The sequence below is a fragment of the Uloborus diversus genome, chromosome 4 (genome assembly GCF_026930045.1).
Source record: "Uloborus diversus isolate 005 chromosome 4, Udiv.v.3.1, whole genome shotgun sequence".
Classification (NCBI taxonomy): domain Eukaryota; kingdom Metazoa; phylum Arthropoda; class Arachnida; order Araneae; family Uloboridae; genus Uloborus; species Uloborus diversus.
This window is the reverse complement of record NC_072734.1, coordinates 168,414,464-168,435,634: the sequence shown is the minus strand read 5'-3', so window position 1 is coordinate 168,435,634 and position 21,171 is coordinate 168,414,464. Positions and strand designations below refer to the sequence as shown.

The following is a 21,171-nucleotide window of genomic DNA, read 5'->3' as shown; positions in this document are numbered from 1 at the left end:
ACCTTGACATTCTGTCTTGGCATGATTTGTTTCATGATTTTTCGCTGCTTAACGGAAATTATTTGTATTGTATTTACGGGATTATTTGTTAAAAGACAATTAACACATCTTCATTTCAACAGATTCTCATCAGGTCGTTTTTCATTGTTCGTAAGCCCTCACAAGACATATCTGATATGCTTATCTTCTTAATCCCGCAAAAGCAAATCGGCAGTCTGTCAATAAAATACCCTAAGTGTGGAGACACAGAAGCTTTTAAAAGGTTAGCAGGTATTCCATGGACCGTGAAATCGCCTGAAGCCGCAATAAATATTATTTGTGGAAGAGGGGGAAAACTGGTAACAACAGAAGGAAAAGATGGCTCGACAAAGGTTAACCATATCGTTTTCGTTGTTTGCTCGTCTGAAGAAAAGAAAAAAATATAATAATAAAACTAAGAGCGTGATGATTTGATATGATGGAGCTGATAAGTCACGTTGCTGCGTTGTTTAACAGCTATTTACGCCTCTGCTCGCTCATCGTGGAAAAATAACAAGGTTATGTCATGGAGGAAGGGAAAGTGCATCCATGTCAAATTTGTCACTTGGAGGCTTTCGTTCTTTTAATAGATTCTTCTTGTTTCGAATACCGCTTATTAGTTGTTTTAAGAGCGTTGGTAAAAACACAGCAACAATCAGGGAAATTCCTGTTGTAGTCTAAGGTTTTGAGGAGAAGAAACAAAATTTAAGCGTATAATACAAAAATAAGAGGGAAAAGATTTCAAATTCTATGAACGCTTTATGAAATCTGACTATGAGATTGATTGGATGTTGCTTTATTATAGTATTTGCTCTTAAAAAAGCTACTTGATTGATGTTTGTTATATTATCATATCTTGTCTTATTTTTATATCAAATAGATGTTGTTTTGCAATTTTTGACTGAATTTACATATTTTTTAAAAAATATTATTACATCAAATCATTTTATTAGATCAAAATATTTTTCATAATCAGTCATCATAAAAACAATTTTACTGTTATAAAGATGATCGTAAAAAACTGATCTTATTGCAAGGAACTCTTAAATTAAAATAGCTAATAGGGGTCATTTTGTGAGAACTGAAATGATATAATGTGTAAAGAATACAGATGTTCTAAGTAGGAAAGTCACTTTTTGAAAAACTTTTAGCGCTTTGAACAAAATTCTTTGTTTTGTAATTTAAAATTTTATTAGTTTTTTCTATTACTGATGGTTTTAAACTTTCTTTTTACTAGTCAGCGAAAATTTTCTATGTTAATTTTTTGTAAATTCAGAAAGAGTTAGGAAACAGGTAATATAATTTTAACATGTTATATTTTGCTAAAAATTTTACTCAAAATTCCCGAAAGCAAGACATTTTGTTTTTCGTTGTTTTTTTCTTAAGTTCCGAGTTATTAATATTGCTATTTTCAGAGTCGCATTCACGGAGGCGAGGAAGACGAGTGTTTTGTTTTTTAATTAATTAATTTGTTTTTTAAATTTCTTTTTTATTTTTGTAGTTCTTGATAAAGAGAAGTTTATTGGCATCAGCCATGTTTGGGTAGCCATGTTTGGGTTTAATGAATGGAAAAGTTTACATATCTATCTCACAATAAATGTTGATCGCTTTTGTGCATAGTTTTTCCTTTCTTTGTACTGAATATAGCATAACGCTACCTTTCTCGAAATAAATTAATTTTTCATTTCGAAAACTCTTATAATGTTTAAAAAATGCAGATAATCATAGGCGCCGATATGCAAAATTTTGTGGGGGCTCAGATATTTTCCCCATGGAAACCGATTTCAGTACAGATTAGCATTATTAAATTTTGACATTTTGGATAACTTATTCATTAGTGGCTTAAGGTTTAAAAAATGCAGATAATCATAGGCGCCGATATGCAAAATTTTGTGGGGGCTCAGATATTTTCTCCGTGGAAACCGATTTCAGTACAGATTAGCGTTATTAAAATTTGACATTTTGGATAACTTATTCATTAGTGGCTGGAGAAAAAATGTTTTTACATTTTTGCGAAGAAAAAAGTGCTAAAAGAAAAGAAGTTCTCATTTCCAAGAGGGGGGGGGGGGCTTGGGCTTCATCTTGCCTTTGGGTATCTGTGCCTTTATGCATATAATAACATGATTTTGGATTTTAGTAACTCAATGAGGAAAAAATATTGCAGAAAGTAATCATGTGCAAAGTATTATATGGTACTAAAAATATTTTTTGAATAAAACATGTCCTGCAGTAAAAGTAATTGACAGTATTTCGTAAGTAGCATTAGTTCTTTTCTTGGCATGTATATTTACAAATGCTATATAGTTATTTTCACATTAGCAATTTTTTTCCCTTGAAAATCCTTGAGAATTGTTTCAAATATCAGGGCTGAGATAAGTGCAGAAATAGAAAAATGAAATCCTATGTTTAATCCAAACTTGAATGGCATAAAAATGAAGTTGTCTTGCCAAATGCTTAAGCATGCAGAGCATTCTATTGTTGTAACACAATGATTTTTTTAAAAAAATGTTAAATAAAAAAAAAGGGTAAAATGCAATTACCCACGCAATATAAAACTCACAAGCATAGTAATTATAACAAATATTCAGCGGTGAAACAAGAAAAAAGGGGGAAAAAGCAGCCACAAAATTCAACATCCTTTGAAAAAGAATTGTACTGATATATCTTAGTGCTATGAGTTCGATCAAATTAGAAAAATCAAAGCAAATTTGAATTACAAAAGCCAGCTTGCATTTATATTCACAAAAAAAAAAAGAAAAAAAAAAGGAAAAATAAGCTTACCTGCAGTTAGGAGTAGGAGTAAGCTCCATAACCGCCACGGCCCTCTGTCTCTCATTCTTTTGTTGCGTTTATTATCTTGAAGCTGCTGAAAACAAAATAAACAACTTAATTCTTGTTCATTTCAATATGTATTTATAATTATTCCAAAAACACAAAGTTATTCTTTTTTACATGTTTTTTCAACATATTTTTTAAACTTTTTGTTTTTTAAAGTTTAAAAACTTAATTATCTTGCATGACACATAAATGTATGAAAATTTCGTCCAAACGTTAAATATATGGAAATTTTTTAAATTAGAATGTTAGAGTAGCTTACATTTAATCTTCGTTTACTGTAACGAAAATTAAACTGAATAATCAAACAATCTTTTTTTACCAGTTAAAGCCAACCTTTTATTTTGAACTCTAGTAGTTGTTAAAACTTTTACGTTTTATTACATAGATAATTGCCTTTAACGCTGGTTTGAAAATAATCAGAGATGACTGTTTAGTGAAATATGAGAAGAGGAACAGTAAAAGTATGTTAAATAAGAACTTTTATTGCATCGAGCTCAAAGCAACGCATTTCAAATACAGGCAAAAACAGTTCGTTGAGTATTTAAATATGACACATCAAAATAAAATATTTTCAGTTTGCAATGAAGTATTTAATAAGAATGAATTAAAAGAATGTACGACTTAGTCTTAAAAGTTTCGATAATGCCTTTTCCGAAGTTTAGTATGTTTGTTAGTAACGAAAATTAACCATTTCACTTCTCTTCTTTTTAAAATCAAAGAAAATTCAGAAATCAACCAAGTCGTTACTCTTATTCATGACTAATTTCCTCAAAAACCCAACTACGTATCAAAATTTTCAATACTACAGGTTAGACAGAACATTGAATGAATACTCTAGCGCCATTTCACTTCCTTCAAAAAATCCCAATATTGTGAAAAAAAAAAAAAAAAAAACCCCGCATCAGCTTGCACATTGCAGTGAAAATACTTCAATTGAAATATAAAATTATTTTTAAAGAATTAAGAATTTTAAAGAAGGATAACCTTTTTTGTTCTGCGTCAAATCGTTTGGGAGGTTAAAATAAAAAAGTGCAGTAACTCAACGAATGAATACTCCTAACCAACTTTTATAAACACAGCATTGTACAGCCATTATCTTCTTGGAAATGTACAGAAAGAAATGACAACTGCCAGTGAATTTAAGGAAAAAAAAATTCTGAATCCGTTTTTAAAAAAACCTTTATATATATATACAGTGGCTTCCAAAAGTGTTCGTAAACCTACGACTTTCAATGAAATAGACTCTTATCCATTGGGTAGAATTAATATTTCGGAATAGGTATTTTATTATAAGATCTATGATCTATTTTTTACAAAACCACATGAAAAATTTTAATAAAACATTAAAACATATTTTTTTAAAAATCAAAAACCAAAACGTGCCGTAAATTTAATCTCACAAAAGTCTTCGTACACTTTGAAAAAATGTCAAAAAATTAGTAAATAATCTAATTTTTTACTAAGTTATTATTTAGTAGAATATCATGCAGTAACAACAACAGCTTTTAAACGTCTGGGAATAGATTTCATTGTTTTTTCTTTCTTTTTTTTTGTGCAATTTCTGAGTAAGTGTTCAGCCGCACCACGAGTCTTACTGTTTCTAATTCGCTCTTCGTTTCAATGGTGTATTTTCGTAATCTAGCCACCAGATATCTCCAAATATATTCCATTAAGTTTAAATCTGGCGATTGAGGAGATATATCTAAGCTTAAGGACAATTTTTGAGGCACCAAACGCGAATGTGTGCCTCTTATCGTTATTTCGATAAAAAACAAAGTTGTTTCCGATTACCAAATTTTTGGCTAATAGTTTGAAATTGTTTTTTGAAATATTTAAAGGAACATCATAATTCATTATTTCACCAAAAAATTCCAAATTTCCAAGTCCTTATGTTGAGATGCACCCTCACACAAGAACACCTTCACCGTCCTGATTAACTGATCCAACTAAGTTCTTAAGATTAAATTCCTCAGTTTTTCTTCCATTTACAATTATACAACAATTTAACCCAAAATGTTGAACTTATTTTCATCTCTCAGTAAGACGTTGTTCCAAAACGTTTTGAGCTTATTTATCATTGATTTTACGACGGAAAGCGTAAGCTTACCGTTTTTCGCACGAACAAGAAAATTTCTGCGGGAATAGGTCCCATTTAATACAGCTAATCATAAACCTTGGCGAACAATTTTAGGTAAAAATTAAACGTAAAATGTTTCATTCAATTCTGCAGAAACTTTTTCAGTTCTGAAATGTGTATTTTTCATGTTTTTTTTAACTGTAAACCTCAGATCACGTTTTGTTAACTTTGCTGGTTAACCTTTTCTTACCTTGTTTTCGATCCGATTCTTGTCTTTAAAGCATTTTATCAAGCACTTCACTATAGAATGGTGTAAATTAACCAATTTAGAGACATTTCAAACCAATTTACGGCTACTGTGAGGGAAAAAAAAATCAAATTTCGAATCGTGTTTGTTGTTTTCTACGCATACCTGACATTTCAAAATAATAAGCAGAATATTAGGGAATAAATACACGAAAAATCAAAGGCAAATGACTTTATAGTGTCATTACAATGCAAAAATAATAAAAAAAAACCGCATATGATAATTTTAATTATGAATTTATTCGAAAATATCTCAGTGTACGATGACTTTTGTGACGTATCTTTTCTCTGTCTCTTCGTTTTTCGACAAATTTCAAAAATAAAATCTGGCAATATTTTGAAAAAGACTACTGGGTTTTATTCAGAATGGCATAGGAATGGTGTGAAAAAAAATTGGACTTCATATTCGAATTCAGTTTTGCGTTATTTTGGTTTTGCTACTAAATTTCAAGGTGTACGAACACTTTTGGGAGCCACTATATATATATATATATATATATATATATATATATATATATATATATATATATATATATAGCTATATATATATATATATATATATAGCTATATATATATATATATATAGCTATATATATATAGCGAATTCACTGATCGGGTAACGCTCCTGACGTCACAAGCAATGAAACTCGCGCCACGTCATGATAATTTGATAATATTTTTTACAATGTTTCACATGCAGCGAATATTTTGATAAGGTTGAACTGGATTTGGTAACTTAACTGTTTTACTGGTAAGACTCATTTTAGGAGAATGAAAAAACGAAAAAGTGGTCAGCAATGAACGCTATTTACTGGAGTTTAGGGTTAATCCACTGGAGTTAGGGTTAAAATTTCAACCATCAATATATCACCAAACAGGCAATTGCTTCGTTCAAATGTAGAAGCAATTTTCACCCGTCATATCTTGACGGGTGATTTTCTAGTAAATAAATAAAACTTAAAAAAAAAAGAAATAAAAAATAAATAAATAAATAAACCACAGCTTTTCATTCACTGGGGTGTATTCAATCAGTTCTATGTTACTGCATTAATAATCGAATACGTTTGATAAAACTAAAAATTAAAAAAAATCCTTGTTTTTAAAATGTCTAGAGAAAACATATCATTAAATTTATGTTGTTACGAAAGGCAGCAAACTCTGATACTTCGAGACGAAGTTTCGTTTAAAATGCAACAACGTATAACAAGCGGTTCGTTGAAAAGGAAAATTGCCGAGGGGAAAACGAAAGCGAGATCGTAAAATGCTGTTGAGTAATTGACAATCGGCCCGACGTTTTTTTTTCTTTTCACCTGATTCGATCTGCGAGAGAAGAAAGACAAGAATCGAATCTCCTTGAAATTTTGCGCAAGTTCATCATAAACGCCACCGTCTCGTTGCAATCAGATTAGAATTTCGGAAAAGAGGATTCATTAGGAGAGGCGGAAGAAGGGGGTGGGGGGGAATCGGGGAATGATCCCGAAGGTTGTTACTTCAGTCCACCGCGGAGAAGATTTGGGTCAGGTGTCGATTTTGCTGCTTAAATGTGTCAGAAAAGCGTACTTCCTCTTCGGGGAAATTTGCGGTTAAAATTAATTTTTACTCATTGCCGCTCACGAATGATGGTCCGTCTGATAGCGCGGGTTCGTTTTCTTTCTGAGCATTTGTCACCCCCCCCCCCTCCCTCTTTCAAGTCAGCTTCAGTTTCGCTTTTCAAAGAAATCTTGACAATTAGAACTTACAGCTATCTAAAGCAGATATGATAAATAAATGATAGTTTGGGAAAAACATTTCTCCTTTTTATGCATACACTAGTGGTACCCGCACTGCTTTGCCCGTAGTTGAAAATTAAAAGGTCATTTGGTTCGCCTGTATATTTACAAATAATAGATGACGAATTTCTCGCCAATTGGCTATGTTCATTCGCTCTTCCATTCCTCGTCATGATAATTTCGTAATTTACTCGTCCATCTTAGGATAATTTTGATCCGGAAAATGTATTTAAAATTGAAATAGAAAAAGAGCAAAATCGAATTTTCGAAAAATTGCTTTGAGGTGCACACCCCCATGCTACAAACAAACTTTGTGCCAAATGTCATGAAAATCGGCCGAACGGTCTAGGAGCTATGCGCGTCACAGAAATCAAGACATCCTCCAGACAGAGAGACTATGAGCTTTATTATTAGTAAAGAATACTATAAAAATGTCTCTTACAAGTAATCGTTCAGTAAATGTTCATTCAGTTATTGAGCATTTGTCCTCCCCCCCCCCCATCCAGTCATCTTTAGTTTTGCTTTTTAAAGTAATCTCGATCATTACAATCTACAGCAATCTAGAGAAAATATAATAAACAATGATGGTTTGGAGAAGACATTTTCCGTCCTTTCTTTTTACGTTAGAATACTATAAAAATGCCTCTCCGGAACAATACATCTGATAAGACAGTTTCGTTTTCTTTTTCCAAGTTTAAATCGTTTCTCGCTAAGTTTTTCAAAGTAGTACTGATAGCCAGAGTGTACAGCAATCTGAAGCAGAACTAATTAAAAGTTAATAAATAAATACATAATCGACATTTTTGGAGAAAAAACTACATTTTGAAAAAAGAAAATCTTTTATCAATGCAAATGGTTATAAAAAAATTCCTGAAGAAAATGATGCTGCTTCTGATAGGACAGGTTCACTTTGTTCTTGTGCATTTGTCATGTAAAAATTGTATTTAATTTCACTTTTCGAAAACGTCTTGATATAATTTACAGAAATTTGAAGCATAATAAATCGAAAGAAATAAGCGATATTTTTGGGAGAAAGCTACACATCGGAATACGTTTTTACTTTATGAATGTAAAGAACCAAAAAAAAAAAAAAAAAAAATACTGTTTTTAATGAAAATTATGATTTTTCTGATAAAATATCTTCGTTTTTTTTTCTGTGATAATTTTCCGTTTTCCCCCACTTTCTCTTTCAAATCGTTTATAGTTTCCTTTTGTCAAAAAATCTATGTTTGAAATTTACAGCAATTTGCGTCACAATAAATTTAAAGAAAAAAGTCTGAACTTGTGAGAAAAAAAGGCTACATATGTTGAAAAAATGTGTTGCTTTTCCCTTTAAAAATATTTATACAAAAAAAAAAAAAATATCTTTTACAAATTTTTACAGTTTAGATTTTAACTATAGCAGTGTCAGAACTGAAGACAAATTAAGTTTTGAAATTGGTTAACGCGAATTCGAAAAGTGATACGCCATAAAATTCAATCAATTTGTTTTTGAAATTAAACCGACAATTTTTCAGAAAGTCAGGCAAACATGTTATTACACATTACTATGAAACATTTGTTATTGAATGTTTTAATCAAGAGTTTCCAGACATTCAAGATATTATTAAGTCACTTAGGTTAGGAAAGTTATTAAAATTTAAATGTGTGAATTGAAATCATATTGGGGAAAAAAGTGCTAAAAGAAAAAATCTTAAACATTTTCCTGTAGCAGTATTCGTAGAAAACTTAATGTACGTCAATGTGGCGTACATTTAGCTGTTGGGAATCTAAAGTATTTGACGCACATGTGATGACAAAAGGGAAAACGTTCATTGTTTAATCACGTAGGAAAACAATTAATTTTGATAAATAAAAAAATATGCGTTGATTTAGTCTTTCAATAAATGTTAACTAAAATGTTTCTACTGATTATTTTAACATACCCTTAAAAATAAATGTATGTGTGTTCCAATTACACAAGTCCTAAGTTTTCCTTTTACTCCAACATTTATTGAGACTCAAAGCGCGTTGCTCTATGCCTAAGACTAAAAAGAATCTGTTTTAATGGTTACAAAAAGAGAAAAGACAATTTGTAATCGACTTTCTAATAAAGTCTCTCTTTTATAAGTTCGCACATGGCTGCTAAAATAGGACGATGGGCATCAGAAGTGGACGTACTCAGTAATTACTCCCCAGCAAGGAAAGAACAACACTTTCTCTGCCATAAATAAGAGAGCTGCACCTAAGTTAAGCAACGGATACGTGCATTTAGAATTCGATCGTTTACGGTAAACCTAAGCTGTCTGGTAAAAATGAAATAGTATCCAGTTTTAAAGTGGTTTAAGGGGATAGGTCGAATCTGTGAAAGAATTATCTTGTATTCATTAATAATCCACATTGGAGAAAAGTTCTTATGAATACCACGTCGGTCGTGTTTGGAACTTTAGCTGTTCCATTTAGAAGGAAGAGTGGAAAAATAGGATGACGTTTCTTGATTCAAAATGTCAGAACGTTCTCAAGCAAGTTGATTGATTTGATTTATGAAAGTCCATGCATGGAATATTTATGACAAGTCGCTTTTTCTTTTGCACATCTTGTTTAGGAGAATATGTACATCGAGATTCGGAGGAAATTTCGGACAACATAAATAAGCAATTCTGGTTTTCGACCACAAATGTATTGTTTCATTTGAAAACTAAAAAAGTTAACTTTCAGTGTGCGAAAGGTAAAGATAGTTTTTAAAATTAACAAATATTCTTCCAGCGTAACAACTTCTAAATACTTTGAAATTGTAAAGTAGAACCCATAAATTAATTTTTAAATTCTGCCTTTAAAACAAAATTAAAAATCCGACAGTTTAGAAATTTTAAATAAAAATGCTTCTCTTTATTTAAGAGAAGCTACTATCTCAACGCTTGAATATACAGTGTGTTCCAAAAATGACTGATATATTTGAAAAATCAATAAAAACTAAACGGTTAGCAATAGAAATATACCGTTTGTTGCATTTTGCTTAGGACAAGAGTAAATTTTCCAACAGAAACACTTTAAAAATTAGTTACACTGTTCCTCAACAGATGACGCTAGAGGTATTTTAAAAGGTATTAAAAAGAAAAAAGAGTGTAAGATCACCAAAATTACCGGTACATTTGAAAAATGCTAGTCATTATAGTAATTTTAATCACACTAAGAAAAAATAAGTAAGAGAAACAAAATTTATTAAAAATATTTTCATAATATATAAAGATATTTGTACAAAATATTTAGACATAAGTTATGAATTTCGCAATTTTCGTCTATTATTTTGGACATGTATCTTTTAACATTTAAGAATTTTTTTAGATATGTTCATAAGGGCATTGTAATCAATCTAAATGATCGCTTTTAATCCTATTTAATATGGTCTTTCTGAAACAATGTTTCGATTTTAAATCGCACTATTTGCATGAGACTTTTTCTCTTTTTGTTTGTTCACAAATAAGAATCTTTTCTGACATTCATGATAACCGATTATGCTGAGTTATTTCTCAATTTTTCAACTTCTTTCACTAAAATAAATGCTGAACTTTGGAATAATAATGGATTGAAAGACATAAGTGTTGAACTTTTATTTTTGAAAAATTGCATTTGCTCGTTTTAAAAGCTCGAATGCATACAAAACCGACGACTTCAACGTAACATTTTCCGAAAAAAAGTTCTTATCTTAACTCCCAATAAATACGTAATTTATAAAGTCTTGGACATTCAATGACGAATACAAGAAAGGGGCAATGGAGGCGATCGCCCCTCCCTTGAGAGATCCTGCGCAGGAAATTTTTTCCGAATTAAGGTCATAAAACAGAAGTGTAGGTCATTTTTGATGTGACGACAAGGAAAGGAATCGGGTACGTATTCCCCTTGAAATGTTTTCAAAATTGAGTTTCTAAAACGCTATTTTAGAACAGCTTTATCAAAGAAAAACGAAAGAAATAGATTCGTGTATCGCCTTGGTGTACCTCTAAGGGTATCCTTAGTATCGTGTCTTAGGTATCGTGTACCTCTAAGGGTCATTCTTCAAAAAGTGTAACTTTTCTGTCACACGCCTTTTACAATAAAAACTTAAACGAACAATTCATTTAACAATGATTTTTAACTTCATCAAAAATTTATCTATTTAAACGGGCCACCAATTTTTGAATAATAATTTTTATTTTAGTATATTTTTGGTTCACAACATGTGAATTCTCTCCTCTGTGGCATGTCACACTTCTTGTGTGACTGTTTATGTTGCTTAATGACTTGTTTAATAAAAAGTATATACTTATTTATTGATTATTCCTTTCACAAGTGTCTCAAATGCTAAGTGTTTCAAGTTTATTTATTTTTTTAGTATTGTGTTTTAATTCGTTTTAGTCGGCCAAGAAGTCATGTCACAAAAATTCTTCCCTCCGTTACCTAAACACAAAATGCCATTCCTCGTTAACACGTGGCAGTAATGACATCAAATTTTATTTTCCTTGATACAAGGGAACCCTCTTGTTAATTTTTTATAGTTGAAGTTGTGAGTTTTTTGTAGAAAAAAAAAAGAAGTGAACATGTTTTCATATGCTTAGTATGTGAAGATTGTAGCAACGAAGAAAAAAAAAAATCCCTGAAAAATGTATCTATTAGGCCTATATTAATGGAAAACTCCATGACAGACTTTATCAATGTCATTATTTTTGAGGTGAAAATTAATGATGGAGGGGAAATAAATCAATAATAGTCACTCTACCAAAATTATGAATTGCCAGTATATCCTCAAATTTACTAAATACTATTTTTTAAACATACCTTTGAAACTACTAATTAAACCGTATTTTAATTAAGAGAGCCTTATATTATGTTCCCACTAATCATTAAAATAGCTGATTGTTTGCACAATTAACGAAATTACTACTTTGATATTAAATTGGCCTCGAATTTTTATATTAAAAGTTTTTTTCTTTTTTTTATTTCTATGAACAAGACATTTTTTTTATTTATGAGTAAAATAACTGGAACTTAGCTGGGCCATTGTTTATGGTTACTTCTAGTAGGTAACACTTTCATGTAAGAACGAAAAAAAAAAAAAAGAAAACAAGAGGTTTCGAAATTGAAAAATATTTGCATTCAAAAGTTACGTTTTCTGGAGAATGACCCCTATAGTTTAGTTGTTTTAAAGAAAAATGATATGGCAGAACCCTCCAATCTGCCCAAGCAGCTGTAAATCAGACACGTAGTAAGAAGTAAGGTTAAAAGACAATCACCTCCTCTTGCAGAAATTCACAATATGTCTTTGCGGACATGCGAATGAAAACGAAAATAAAGCGCATATTTTGCCATTTGCTTCGATGTTCAATCTAATTACCATTCTGCTATACATATAATTCATCAGGGATCTTGAAGCACACTGGACAGTCACGGCGCCACCGTGGGATGGAGGTTGCCTAAAAAGGTTACACACCCAACCACATAGCAAAACAGAAAAAGCATCGCCAATTACTTTCTCTTTTTTTTCTTTGTTTTACTGGTTATTCTACATAGGAAAATAAAGTGTTATGCAATTCTTGGAGTTACTCGAGCGAATTAAAGTGTTTTTGACCTCTGAAATCACGACTGCAACTGTTAATAATAGCGCGAAGCTTTTTATCGACGTCATTCCATTGAAATATTTCCATGGCATCTGTCAAGGAATAACTTTCTATCTTCAAATGTTTGCCTTCTTTATTTTTAATTAGAATGATGGTCTTGTTATTTTTTCTTTTTTCCGTGCCGTTGAAAAGAGAACCCATTTTGAAAAGTTCCTGGACATCGGACAGTTCTAGATTTCGAACACATTTCGCGGAAGCTCTTAGCAAAATCCGATGAAGGAAGAAGGTTTGTGTTATTTACGTGTGTGTTTAAATCGAGCACCAATAAAAAGGAATACATTTAGGTAAAAAAAAAGTGAAAGCCTCGAAAAGAGCTAACAATTGTTTGTCAGACTTTAGGAAGAAGGTAATTAGATTGTTTTACCCGGCGGGAAGCCACTGAAATAGAAAAAAGAAACTCGTTTAATGGAGCAGATAATGGTCAAATGTCAATCCTTTAATTTAAGCAAAACGTGGAATTCTAACTTCTGTAGCGATGATTCCTGTGGTGTATTGTGTTTTTTAAGATTTCAAAATTCCTAAAAAATTGAGATGGAATGCCCACAATTATAAATTCGACAATCAAAAGCTAGGCTATTACCTTGCTAAAACTACATCTTGTCGTGATATTGAAAATGGGTCTGATAGTATGGACTTTTTAAACTACTTTATTTAATTTCTTGTTTCAACAGATTAACAACAAAAACAGAAGTGCAATTAAAACTTTTTTTCCCACAAAATTTTATCATTTAATGTGTAAGGATTTTTTTACATTTTAAATGGTGCAATGTTATCTGATTTGCAATTAACAGTTATGTGCATTTTGACGTTTATTTGTTTAGAGTTAATTTGGTACTAATGAGCTTCTTCACGTGTGGTTTAGCGATGAAAAAAAAGTCAAACATTTAAAGCAAATTATTTGTATTTGATTTTTTTAAAAACGAAGTAATCTTCATTTTTGATCTCCTGTTTTTCAGACCTTTTGTGGCTTAATATTTGTCCAATTGAATTCTTTCTTTCGGCTTTACTGTGCCCATGAGAGAGTTCTTGCCCGTTGTTTGCATTCCTATTGGTTCTTTATTGGTTTATAATTTTCTCATTGGTGTTTGGTTAATCTGCTATTTTTTTCTTTAAAGCTGTTTGCTTATCTAATTCTTGGTTTTTGTCGGAGGTCTTTTCATCCATAAGCTCATTACTTTTTGCATTGAAAACGACGTTCCTTGTAACGCCGAAACACGTGTCTGCAGTAAAATGCAACTTGTGCTTTTTAACATTGTTATTTTTTACTTTACTTTTCAGCACAAAGGTATTTATCTTATCTTGTAAGTTGTCAAAAAAAAAAAATGTACTCTATTTATATTTTGTTGAACACTTGTGAGTGCCCGGTAAAGGCAGTCAACAAACTTGACAAGTTGTGATATAATTTTTTTGAGTGCACAAATAATCTAAACAAGGGTTTTCAAATTTTTCCGATTCACTACAAGAAGAAGCTTTGAAGAGTTAGAATTTTCCTACAGCAGCCGTGGCCAGATCTTTTGTGTATTGATATTGATATTGTGGACACTTTGCAGCACTCCTAGTCTCTCTCTGGGGCACCTAAGGATGCCACGGCACCCACGCCGGGTATCCCTACCTTAAAACAGTTTTTTTTAAATCCTGTTTTGCAAACAATCGCAACTTGCATTGATCCTGAAAAGGATTGTTAATCGGAAGAATTCAGCGATTTTATTCAAGGAACACATACCATGGGTCATTATTGTGACGATTTGTATAAGTTAACTAGCTATACCCGACGCGCGTTGCTACGCCAACAAAAAAATACATCATTATACTGATTTTCATGACAATCGGTTGAACGGGGCAGAAGTTGCTACTCTGCAGTGCCACCTGGTGGCGAGTGGCTTCAATGAGCATATTATGCACCTTCTCCGTGGAAAAATACATATATATAGCAATTTTCATAATAATCGGTCCAGGTATCAAGTGAAGCCGTGACTATACTCAAATTTTGTACTCACGCAGTTTGCAAGATCAATCAATCGCTAAAAATATCAAATAGAAAAAGTTTTAAATCCCCCCGTTGCATGAAAAGCCATAAAACAATAAAGAAAGAATTTATTTGTTCAAACTCGAGAAAAATGGCAACAGCTAACTTCTTATCAATGAGATCTTTCACGCGAATTAATTTCTGCAGCCGATAATTTTATTCGTATTTATCCAATGGATTGTGACTTAAATTGGAATAAAAAAGGAACTAGCGATCGGATTTTTTTCGAACTGGTCTATAAACATTCCCAGTACCAAAAATAACAAACGGTGAAAGTTTCAGCCAAATCTGCCGGGTAGTTTTTGAGTTCATGGATGACATACAGAAAAACATTCATTTTTATATATATAGATTGTCATCATGCGTAAGTTGATACAAAGAGAGAAAAAGATAATTGATTCACAGGCGTAAATTTGTTTAATATTTAAATGTTTAACCGCTGTTAATCTTTGCGCGTTTTAGTTACTGCTGCTAACCTTGTGGTAGATTCTCTGAAACACGAAGTGCTTCGGGTGTACATAACGCTCCCTCCAACTTCAAACTGCGTATTTTCAATTAATATTCTCAGTATACAGCACTTCCTCAACATTTAGGAACGAGTTGAAATAATTCAAAAGATAAATTTGAAACTCATCATTCAAAAGTAGCTCAAAAAGTTTTGATAATAATATTTTACAATCTAACGTGGAACGTGATATGATTTTTATCAACGGATCAGAGTAACGATGATAGTGAATGTAAAGCCAATAAAAAAATGTATCTGGTTATGTAAAGAAAGTTGAATATAACAAACTTTTGACGCGTTGTACGGTAATGGAAACTGATACATTTTTTAAAGTATGTAATTAAAAAAAAACTATTTGGCATATGGGGGAATTCTGATAATTTTTCTTTCTTTCTTTATCTTTCTTTTAAATCTGTCATTTTTATATCCGACTTGTGACTCGCACCCGTAATTTTCGGGACTTGAAAATTTAAACATTAAATGGCAGAAACTGGTTTGTAAATAAATCCTTAACCATTAATATTTTAGTACTAATGTATTTGTCTACTTACTGTACTTCTGAAATATTTCTTTTTGATAAATGATAACACACTTAATATACAGAAAAAATTTCCAATAATGATTCGAAAAAAAAAAAAAAAATATAATTTGAATTTTGACATCTTGAATTCAAATTATGTTTTTCGCAATCACGAGTGTGTGTGTGTAGGCGTGTGTGTTTGTGTGTGGGGGTATGTGTTTGTGTGTACGGGTTATGTGTATGTGTGTGTAGGCATGTGTGTCTGTGGGGGGGGGGTATGTGTATGTGTGTGTAGGCATATGTGTTTGTGTCTGTGTGCAGGCATGAATGTGTAGGTAGTTGTGTGTATGTGTGTGTATGTTTTTGTGTGTGTTTGTGTGGGTGTCTGTATGTATGCGTGTGTGTATGTGTTTGTGTGTGCGTGTGTTTGTGTGTGCGTGTGTTTGTGTGTGCGTGTGTTTGTGTGTGCGTGTGTTTGTGTAGTTGTGTATGTATGTGCGTGTGTGAAGGACGTGGATGCAACCTGGAGACGGCTTTCGCTAGAGGTGCAACATCGTGAGGAGCCCGTCGACCGTGATGGTGCGGAGGGTGGCGGTGGGAAAAATCAAAGGAACGCCAAAAACAGTCAAGTGAGAACAATAAGCAATCGTGATTGCTCAAAAAAAAAAAAAAGAAATATGTTTAATAAACTAAAAGTAGGGGAATGTGGGGCAAAGTGAAATGGTTAAGATCACTTACTTTTTTCAACATGAACAAATAGGAATTTTGTTTTAAAATTTACGGTTCATAAAGAAATAACTATACATTTTATAATAAAACTTGCACTGAAAGATTATTTTTTATTTTTGGCAGTAACCACCAAAAAAAAGATAGAGAAAATTTTAACTTTTTTTTATGGGGCAAAGTGAAAAATGAAATTCTTTTTGAATGAAACATTTTTTATCTGATCATTCAATGTATTTTTGATCAAATGAATGAGTAAATGAAATAATAAATGAATAAATAAAGAAATAAAAAATCAATTAATTATTTAATATACGAGAAAAAATGAATGAATGAATAAAATAGTATATGAATAAGAATGAGTAAACGAAATGACTTATTTCACTTTGCCTCATCCACCTTGCCCCGCATGCACTTGATTAACTGTAGAAATTGTTTAAAACCCAAATAAGCTTAATATTAAACAAATAAATACTGCAGCGAGTATTAGTGTATATCAATTAATATTTAAAACGTTAATAACTAGAACTTTACCATTTAGTAATAACAAAGATAATTTTTAACTTACAACAAAAAATCACACTGTGTGTAATCAGTTTTTGAAAATTGCTTTTCTTATCATATTCGCTGATTTACAGAGGTAACTTTTTCTTGTCTGGAAAAGACTACATGCGTTACTACATAGTTAAAATATTACCCTCTAAAAGTGGAGTAAAAATTTCTACATTTCACTTTGCCCTACATTCCCCTACATTTCAAAATTTGAAAAATAGTGGAAGCAGAAAAAAAGTAACGTCATTTTTCCAAATACATTTTTAACTTATATATTTATGTCATCATTTTTGTCAAAAAGCATAAATCATAGGAAAATAATCTGCTACACCACGTTTAAGGAAATTTCTGCAGCCTTTTTTAAATTCTATTCTTATGATTCGCCAAACTATAGCTCATAAGAAAAGTGTCAGGACACTGCTCTAAGTAAACAAAATAATGAAATCGTGATCGTGGAAAAATCGTGATTATTTTCCGTGACAAATCTGCGGTGAAAAATCGATGTGAGGCAATTTTTGGAAACGTTTCTTTTTAACATTTCCTTAATACTTCTAATTTTGGAAATAATATTTATCTCACTATAATGTAAGATGACTGATGAAAATTTTATTATGATTTGTTTAAATTGCAGTTTTAGCGATTTTAGAATATAAACATGTGTCAAAGAAATAAACCATTCATAACATAGCAGGCTGGGTTACCATACAGTTTCAAAATGTATTATCCTCATATATATATATATATATATATATATATATATATATATATATATATATATATATAATAGCGAATGATCGAGTAACGCTTCTGACGTCATCAACAATGAAACTTGTTCCACGGCGTGATAATTTGATAGTGTGTTTTGGTAACGTTTAACAAGCAGGGAAAGGCTTTATTTTGACAAGACTAAACTGGATCCGGTAATTTAACTGTTTTACTGGTAAATCTCGTTTTATTAGAATGAAGAAGCGAAAAAGTGGTCAACAATGAGCGCTATCTACTGGGGTTTAGGGTTGATACATTAGGGTTAAAATTTCAAATATCAGAATATCATCAAACATTGAATTGCTTCGTTCAAATGTAGAAGCAATTTTCACCCGTCATACCTTGACGGGCGACGTTATAGTTTTATTAATAATAATAAAGTGTATTTTAGGTTTAAGCAAAAAAGAAAAAATAAACAAACAGACAAATAAATACTATAAATAATTATTGACTTACTGATAAAATAATCTTCTAAAATGGGAATGATCGGAAAGAAATGTGTTTAAAAGTAAATTTATTTAACTCGCATAAAACTATATATTTAAAAGACTGTTAAATATTTATATTTTTATTCATATTGGGGAAACCATGATTTAATTTTTACCGCAAGACATGATTTGATTTTTATTAGAATCACACGTTTTTACGTATTACCTTTCAACAGCAAGCTGACGGAAAGCATGTCCATGATGACAGCTTATTTATAGCGCCAAAAGTTTAAAAACAATTCTACATAAAATAAAAAAGGTTCTTTGCAACCAAAAAAAGATGTATTTACTTTGATGCTGTGAATGTTTTTCTAATAATTTCGATGTTGTCACTATGTGCATAAAAAGTTCACAGGTTTATCTTTACTAATAATAAAGCTGAAAGTTTCTCTGTGTGTCCGGATCTCCGTGACGTGCATAGCGCCTAGACCGTTCTGCCAATTTTCATGAAATTTGGCACAGAATTAGTTTGTAGCATGGGGGTGTGCACCTCGAAGCGATTTTTTGAAAATTCGATTTTGTTCTTTTTCTATTCCAGTTTTAAGAACATTTTCCCCAGCAAAATTATCATAAGATGGACAAGTAAATTACTAAGTTATCATAACGTGGAACCGTAACATGGGCAAGCCAATTGGCGATAAATTCATCATACATTATTGTAAATATGCAGGCGAACCAAAAGACCTTTTAATTTTCTACTACGGGCAAAGCCATGCGGGTGCCACTAGTTGTAAATATAATAATATGTAACCAAATATACCCATTGGTTTTTCTTATAGAGGGTGCGGAAAATTTCTACCATACATGTAGTGAATGTTATAACAAAAGTATAAGCACCAATGATAAGGTTAACAGACAATGTTAAATTAGTATGGCAAAGTAATTTATTGGTTTTATAAGATGTAGGAAAAATAATGGAAGTCGTAATAGGGTTTTTGGATAATACCTAAACGTCCTAGTTTTGATAGCCGTGATTAGGTTGACCGAACCATTAGATCGAAAAGAACCGAACTGTTCGAATTTTAATAATAGGACCTGAAAACGGCGTTTTTCGATAATATGAGGCCGAAAAAATGCTTGCAAAGATTAGGGGTTTCCATGAATATTTTATTCTATTTTTTTTTTCTGCATTAGATAAAATTTGCTCCAATGTTCCAATGTAATTAGAACGTGAGTTAACTGTTTTTAACTAATTTCACGCTAAAATGTAGGTAAGCCTTCAATTAGACATTTATTAATGTTCACGGTCATTGTTGAACAATGCGTTGTATAAAATTTGTAGCGTGAAGAAAATATTTGAGGAGGAAGATATGTTGCTATTTTTTTTGACGAATATGAACTAAAAATCTGGTTTTTGTTTGGAGACATCTCCTGTAATCGGGGGATTTATTTTTATTTTTCATTTTTTTATATTTCCGCGATCTGTCGGGAAATTTTACAGATTATTTTTTTGTTCAAGCCTGATTGTTGAATACGCGTCACTTAAAAAAACTTTTATTTTCGAGGTAGACCGCGCAAAGCCTGGTGACGCAGCTAGTTTTCAATAAAAACTGCTTTCAGAAAAAAAAAAAAAAATACAAATTAATAAATGAAGAGAAATGGAAAAAATACATTGCTCTATCTTGAAGCTTTTTTCCCCCTTGGGGTGATGAAAGGGTTGAGTTGCAACTTCGAAACACACGTGTGCAAAATTGAGCGCAGTAACGCTGATGGATTTTTGTGTACAATGCCTTGTATAATCAGTACATCAGCCCACCAGTGTATAAATGCTCTCTTTCCTTTAAAAAGTATTTAAGTAAAGTTTTTGTTTTTCCGAGTTTTTTTAAGTTTTCCTTTTGTGGGGAAGGAAGATTTGTAATTGGGGTAATGTTTGAAAATAACTTCTGAAAGTCTTTCCCCTTCAGTAATGTACATCAACTTACAAGAAACAAATACAAGGGGTACTAAGGCCCAGGTGAATCCTGATACCTATCATGCACTACACTGACACATATTTATTCAAAATTAGGTTTTGATCTCATCCGAATAATAAACAATTCGTTGTTTTATGTGAAAATAAAGCACAAAAAAGAAAAAAACATTAAACGACACATTAAGAACAACATTAATCAACAAGATTACGCACTGCATTCGTTGAAGAACAATACGTTCTGGAAGACAGTACAAGGTACAGTGAAAATGAAGCAGAAAAATATCATTTATATTAAAACAAAAAATAATTTAAAGTTCATTAATTTAGCTCAGCAGTAAATGTGTAACTTCTTCTTGAAATGATGATTTTTGGCACAACCTTTTTTGTTAAAAAAGAAAAAAAAAAAAAAACGAGCTGATGTGTGCATCACATGACTTCCTTTTACTCCAATTTAATGTCATTTCCCCATTATTGGCATTTTTAATGTGATTCAATAGTTTACTCTCCAAATATCACAGTGACCAAATTGAAACCAGATTTAAAAAAAATAAAAAAAATCGCCAAATTTGTCACAAAGTTGGCGACAAAATTTAGCGACTAAAATACTGGTGATATATCGCCAAGTGTCCGCCAAATTATAACACCACTTGATTTTACCTCGCAATTAACAATGATTTCCCCCCAAAAAGGGGCAAAGGACCCCTTTAGAAACACCCGAATGCAACCAAAAGGAGAGGTGCACAACTAGACCCCACTAGGAGTCTACGTACCAAATTTCAACTTTTTAGGACATACCGTTCTTGAGTTATGCGACATACATACGTACATACAGACGTCACGAGAAAACTCGTTGTAATTAACTCGGGAGTCGTTAAAATGGATATTTCGTGGGTCTATACGTTCTTAGACACTTATCCACGGGTGGTGAAGTTGGAAAAAAACATCTACATTCGTTCGGGGGTGAGTAAAATGGAATATAAGGTCGATTTTTGCGTGAAATTTTTTCGCAAATACAGTACTTCCTTTTTTGTAAAAGGAA

At 31.6% G+C, this 21,171-nt stretch overlaps 1 protein-coding gene across 2 annotated transcripts in view; it reads right to left on the bottom strand.

Annotated features, from left to right (window-relative positions):
* LOC129221652 (uncharacterized) overlaps positions 1-21,171 on the bottom strand; it is a 99,384-nt gene that overhangs the window by 62,169 nt on the left and 16,044 nt on the right. The window contains exon 2 of one of the 2 annotated variants that reach the window (XM_054856180.1): positions 2,800-2,884. In XM_054856180.1, coding sequence (XP_054712155.1) covers positions 2,800-2,854 — 55 coding nt within the window. In that variant the 5' untranslated portion in view covers positions 2,855-2,884. The remainder of the gene's footprint in view (positions 1-2,799; positions 2,885-21,171) is intronic. The other variant, XM_054856179.1, reaches the window with a different exon arrangement.